This window comes from Carlito syrichta, unplaced genomic scaffold (assembly GCF_000164805.1).
Source record: "Carlito syrichta isolate Samal-C Ts95f unplaced genomic scaffold, Tarsius_syrichta-2.0.1 Scaffold304165, whole genome shotgun sequence".
NCBI classification, from domain to species: Eukaryota; Metazoa; Chordata; class Mammalia; order Primates; family Tarsiidae; genus Carlito; species Carlito syrichta.
Window position 1 is genome coordinate 60709 of NW_007248261.1, and position 6842 is coordinate 67550.

A 6842-nucleotide genomic window follows, 5' to 3' on the forward strand; every position below is an offset into this window, starting at 1 on the left:
GTTGCAGAACCATAAATCTAACCTTTCTGTGTCCCCTGTTGCTAGCTTAGGCATTTACTAAATAGTTGTAGAATGAATAAATGAATGAGATTAAGCTCAAAGTGAATCAGTGTTTTAGTAGGCAATAGACACCTCGGCTGACAAGTACAAACAGACAGATTCTACCTGGGTTCTGATGTTAACCTGTTAAACTCACCTTACTTTGCCAAAAAAAAAAAAAAGAAAAAGGAAAATGCCCTTGGTTGGTTTCCCAATTTTAAGAGCTCTGCGTAGTCCTTTCATCAAGGCTGTTGGAGGTTCATTATTCCCAAGGTTATTATTCCCATTGGTCCCAAGGCAGGACCAACCTCCCAAGACAAAATTGCAACTTTCAGCCATACAGGCTATTTTCTACAACAAATGCAGTTTCCTATGGCAAATGTATTCTAGACTCAGGATTGTAAATCAAAGCTGTTGCATTCTTTTTTTTTTTTTTTTTTTTTTTTTAAGTTGGAGTCTTACTCTGTCACCCAGGCTGGAGGCTGGAGGCAGTGGCACGCTCCCAACCCCCACAACCCCACCTGCTGGGTTCAGGCGTTTCTTTCTGCCTCAGCCTTCCAAGTAGCTGGAACTACAGGCACGCATCACCATGCCCGGCTAATTTTTTTTATTTATTGTAGAGATGAGGTCTCGCCATGTTGCCCAGGCTGGTCTCAAATGCATGGGCTCAGGCAATTCTCTCGCCTCGGCCTCCCAAATTGCTGGGATTATAGGCATGAGTCACCAAGCACAGTGCTGTTGTACTCTTAAGGCAAAACTCTTTGCCCTTTTTTCAGCAAATAGAGTCAGCTGAAAACCAAGATACAGGGTAGGGATAGATTTAAGCTCAGTCTAATGATAACAGGTATGTAATTTCCTCGTCTTTCTAAAATAGAGATGGTGCCAGGCATGGTGTCTCATGCCTATAATCCCAGCACTCTGGGAGGCCAAGGCAGGAGGATCACTTGGGGTCAGAAGTTTGGGACCAGCCTGGGCAGCTTAACAAGACCCCATTTCTACCTCCCCCAAAAATAGAAAAATAAGTAAAAATAATATAGAGATGGTTATCTTCACAAAGCACAGGAGACAACACAAATTATACTTAAACAACTGGTAACCAAAAACCGATGCTCCTCTTTTGATTATAATTCCCACCCAGGTTGAGTTCAAAGCATGACGCTTCTAATTTTCTGGGTTTTGGCCATGTCCATTATAATCTCCTGCCAAGATTGAATTGAAGAATTTGGAGCTCACACTTTTCTGCTTCCTCTCTGCCAGAGTATCTCCACCACAAAACTGATATTAGGAGTCTGATCATTCTTTGTGGTGGAGGCTGCCTTTGTACCTTCCCTCCCAGACCCCAGTCTCACATTTAGAGCTCAGGCAACCCCAGCCTCTGGTATGTGGACTCCAGCTTGGGATATGGAGAGATATGGGAATGTGGACTTGAATCCTGATGGAGTTCTTCCCACTGGTGAAAAAAATGCTCTTGGTATTAAAGAAGTACCTGAGTTTTCCCACGGAAGAAATCTCTAGCTTAAGCAGGAGATATTTTTCCCACATTAATTGATACAGCATTTATTGAGGGTAAGGTGTATATATGCATATTATATGTGGCATGAGGAGGTAGGTTTGTTTTGTTTTGTTTTTTAGCGAGCAAGGTCTTATTATGTTGTCTAGGCTGATCTCAAATTCCTGGGCTCAGGCTATTCCCTTGCTGTGGCCTCCCAAAGTGCTGGGATTACAGGGGTGAGCCACCACGACCAAACAGTATCTGTAATATGACATTATAACATAGATAAGGCATATTAGGTCTTTGAGCAGCATCTGAGCCTCTACCCACTTAGACACCAAGAGTATCCCCTCACTCAAGTTGCTACTGTCAAGAATGTCTCTAGACATTGCCAATGCCACCTGGTGGAGGGGGAATCCCTTCCAGCAGAAAAACATTTCTCTATATCACAATAAGGAGCTCAGACTCTGATCCCCCAAATAGACAAGCACCCTTGTCAGTGAACATAAAGAGTATGAGTTCAGAGCTTCTAGGTGCAAAGCTATCCACCTCACCTGCCCACCCTCCACCTGGTCACTCTCGGTTCCAGTGCTAACTCTCTCATGATGTCTTTTTCAGATGTCACCACCTTGAAGACAACCCAAGGCAAGAAAGAGGTGAGTGGAGGCTGATCTCTGGACCCTAGCCAGGTAACAAATACCTACAAAGCCCAGATTGGCAAGTAGTAGATTTAGGGGAGAGTGTATATATTATATATAAATATGTAATATTATTACTATATAATATCAGTTTATAATATTGTATTTTTTTATATTATATATAACTATGGTGTGTATCTTACTATATATCTCACTATAGAGATATCACTATATATATAGCATACACACACACACACACACACACACACACACACACACACACACACACTGTTGACCCTTGAACAAAACAGGTTTGAGCTGCAGGAGTCCACTTATACTTGGCTTTTTAAAAACCAAACATGTATTGAAAACACATTATTTGGAAAATGTTAAGCCTTCATATAAGGAGGCCCAACTTTTCATGAGTTCCGGAGGACTCACTGTGGGACTTGAATATGCTTATACCTCAAAAGACAACTACAAGCCGGGCTCGGTGGCTCAGCCTGTAATCCCGCGCCTTTGGGAGGCTGAGGTGAGTGGATTGCCTGAGCCCGCGAGTTCAAGACCCGCCTGGGAAGCGAGACCTCATCTCTACAATAAATCAAAAAATCAGCCGGGCGTGGTAGCGCACGCCTGTAATTCCGGCTACTCGGAAGGCTGAGGCGGAAGGATCGCCGGAGCCCAGCAGGTCGAGGCTGCGGTGGCCGGGAGCAGCCAATGCACTCCAGTCTGGGCGACAGAGTGAGACTCCAACTCAAAAAAAAAAGACAACTATACCTGTATCTATATCTACCTTTAGAGATAAAGATTAGAGGTATACAGTATGAATGTAAGCACATATTTATGGGGGTGTGTGTGCATGCACGTGTGCGTACTGACCTCTCAAAATGAGGATCTATCACAGATCAAGAAAGAGACTAAGAGAAAGTTTATTAGGATATGCTGAGCTGCTGAAACAAAGAGACCCAAATGTCAATGACTTCAATAAGATGCATCTTGGCCAGGTGTAGTGGCTCAGCCTGTAATCCCAGCAGTCTGTGAGGGTGAGGTGAGAGGACTGCCTGAGTCTGGGGGTTCAAGACTAGCCTGGGAAAGTTGGTGAGAACTCATCTCTACAATAAATCAAGAAATGAGCCAGGCATGGTGGCACATGCCTGTAGTTCCAGTCACTTGGAAGACTGAGGTGGAAGGATCGCCTGAGTCCCACAGGTTGAGGCTGTGGTGGCCGTGAGCAAGCCACTGTACTCCAGTCTGGGTGACAGAGTGAGACTCCAACTCAAAAAAATAAAAATAAAAATAAATAAAAAGATGGATCTTTAAAAAAATACTTTCGTGAGGGGAAAGTTTGTTTTTTTTGAGTTGGAGTCTCACTCCATCACCCAGACTGGAGTGCAGTGGCACACTCCTGGCCACCGCAGCCTCGACCTGCTGGGGTCTGGTGATCCTTCCGCTTCAGCCTTCCAAGTAGCTGGAGCAACAGGCACACTCTACCACACCCAGCTAATTTTTTTGATTTATTGTAGCGATGAGGTCTCGCCAAGTTGCCCAGGCAGGTCTCAAACCCACAGGCTCAGGCAATCTACTCACCTCAGCCTCCCAAAGCACTGGGATTACAGACTGAGCCACTGAGCCCAGCCGGGACAGAGATATTTCTACCAAAATATTTATTAAAGAAAATTACAAATAAAACAATTATCCCCCAATAAAGGAAATGCTTGAAAAAAGTATTTGTGGAATGCTATGCAGCTATTAAAAGGAATGTGGGAGAGCTAAATTTACAGTTAGTGTTACTTTATTGAGTGAAAAAAGTTTGTTATGCAACAACAGATGTGGTTTCAGAGACTACGTCTATATTTGACATTTTTGGTTTCGTTTGAAGTGTTTATAATGAGCACATAGTGGAATTATAGTGTTAAAAAGAATAAGAAAAAATAATGAAACATTGGTACTTTAAAAAGAAGGATCTTTATTGCTGAGTCAACAGTCCAGAGGTGAGCAGTTCAGGTTGATGTTGAGATTCTGCTCCAAGATTTCTCTGTGTCATTGTTTCTCCACCTTCTGTCATGTCGTTCTCAACTGCATCATCAAAGCCAGGTTATCACAAAGTCCATTCCAGCCAGTGGGGAAAGAAGGGAGGGAGTCCAGGTGAGTTGTCTGAAATGCAGGGCAAGGGTGGGAAAGTGGAGAGAGTGAAGAGAGAATGCTCTGATATGCTAATAGTGTCTTGATAATTCCCTTGGGACTGTGTCCTATAGTGACAACCCAGAAGTTGCACATATCATGGCCAAACCTAGCTGCAAGGGAAGCTGGAACAATGTGGTCTGTAGCTGAGCAGCATTACTCAGATAAAATTTGAAGAATTCATTCAATTATTTACTTTTTTTAAGAGACAGAATCTTGCTCTATCACCCAGGCTAGAGTGCAGTAGTGCTAGCATACCTCACCGCATCTTCAAACTCCTGGGCTCAAGTGATCCTCCTGCCTTAGTCTTCCAAGTAGCTGAGACTACAGGCTCACACCACCATGCCTGACTAGTTTTTTTGTTTTTTGTAGAGACAGGATCTTGCCGTGTTGCCCACACTGGTCTTTAACTCCTGGACTCAAGCAATCCTCCTGCATCAGCCTCCCAAAGCACTAGGATTACGGGCATGAACCACCACACCTGGCCCATTCAGTTATTAAAAGGAAGAAAGTCTAGTATGTGTCCTGATGTTGCAACAAAAATTAATAAAAAATAAAAGGAAGAAAGGATATGTATATTGCAGGACAGTTACGAGAGAGAGATAGCCAGAAAATACCATCATTTAGAGAAGAGAGAGGGATATCAGGCAGGAGAGAGGAAGGCTGCTTCTAACTAGACAACTCAGCTTAGAATTTCCATGGAGATTCACTGGGCTGAAAAAGCAGCATATTAAAAAGGTTTATTTAGCCGGGCTCGGTGGCGCAGCCTGTAATCCCGCGCCTTTGGGAGGCTGAGGTGAGTGGATTGCCTGAGCCTGCAGGTTCGAGATCCGCCTGGTCAGCAAGACCTCATCTCTACAATAAATCAAAAAATCAGCCGGGCGTGGTAGCGCATGCCTGTAATTCCAGCTACTTGGAAGGCTGAGGCGGAAGGATCGCCGGAGCCCAGCAGGCGAGGCTGCGGTGACTGGGAGCGGCCACCGCACTCCAGTCTGGGCGACAGAGTGAGACTCCAACTCAAAAAAATAAATAAATAAAAAATAAAAAAATAAACCCCAGTTCTGCCGGGCATGGTGTCTCATGCCTATAATCCCAGCACTTTGGGAGGTCAAGGCGAGAGATTGCCTGAGCCTGCAGGTTCGAGACCAGCCTGGGCAACATGGTGAGAACTCGTCTCTACAATAAATCAAAAAATTAGCCGGGTGTGGTAGCACGCGCCTATAGTTCCAGCTACTTGGAAGGCTGAGGTGGAAGGATCACCTGAGCCCAGCAAGTCAAGGCTGTGGTGGCCAGGAGCGGCCACTGCACTCCAGTCTGGGCGACAGAGTGAGACTCTAACTAAAAAAAAAAAAATAAATCCCAGTTCTGAAAGCTCTTCTAATCTTTGTGTGTGTGTGTGTATGTATGTATCATGTATCATCTATCTATTAAATATATTATATATTTAAAGGGTACAAGTACAGTTTTGCTACATGGCTACATTGCGTGGAGGTGAAGTTTGGACTTTTAGTGTAACCATCATTCAAATAATGTACATTGTACCCATTAAGTCTTTTCTCATCTCTCTTCCCACTCTCACTCCCCCATCCTTCCGAGTCTCCAGTGTCTGTCATTCCACACTCCACATCCATATGTCTACACATTAACTCCCACTTAAAAGTACATGCAGTGCTCATCTCTCTGGGTCTGACTGCTTTCACCTAAGATAATGGGCTTCGCCTTCACAGCAATATGGATGCAGCTGGAGACCATCATACCAAGTGAGCTATCACAGAAACAGAGAACTGAATACCATGTGTTCTCACTCACAAGCGGGCCCTGATCGCTGGTCCCACGTGCTCAAGGGTAGGATCGGCAGAAGCTAGACACTGCTAGGGGAGGAAGGGTGAGAGAAGGGAGGGGACACGTCCCAGCATACTGGGTACCAGGTCCACCATCGGGGGAAGAGCTAGCATCCCAAACTTCACCTGTGTGCAACTTATTTATGTAGTAAGTCCTCACTTGCACCCCACAACTCTAAAATATAAGTGACTTTGATTTAATTTTTTTTTTAAAAAGGCCATAATCTTCAAAACTTTTCCCAAGTGAAAAGTTAACATGGATAATATCCACTTAAACATAAGAAAAGATAAAAATGACCTCCAGTTCTATCCGTGTTGCTATGAGACACGTTGTATATATACGTCATGTTTTCTTTATCCAGTCATCCACTGAGGGACACTTAGCGGTTGTGAGTAGTACTGTGATGAACATACGAGTGCAGGTTCCTTTTTTTTTTTTTTTGAGTTGGAGTTTCACTCTGTCGCCCCAACTGGAGTGCAGTGGCACGCTCCCAGTCACCACAGCCTCAACCTGCTGGGCTCTAGTGATCCTTCGGCCTCAGCCTTCAAACTAGCTGGAACTACAGGCACCCGCTACCACGCCCGGCTAATTTTTTTGATTTATTGTAGAGATGAGTTCTCACCAAGTTGCCCAGGTGGGTCTCAAACCCG

General features: G+C 44.4%; 1 protein-coding gene across 1 annotated transcript in view; it reads left to right on the plus strand.

Annotated features, from left to right (window-relative positions):
• ADGRE3 (adhesion G protein-coupled receptor E3) overlaps positions 1–6842 on the plus strand; it is a 65468-nt gene that overhangs the window by 32424 nt on the left and 26202 nt on the right. The window contains exon 7 of the mRNA XM_021713096.1: positions 2150–2187. Within this exon, the coding sequence (XP_021568771.1) occupies positions 2150–2187 (38 nt within the window). The remainder of the gene's footprint in view (positions 1–2149; positions 2188–6842) is intronic.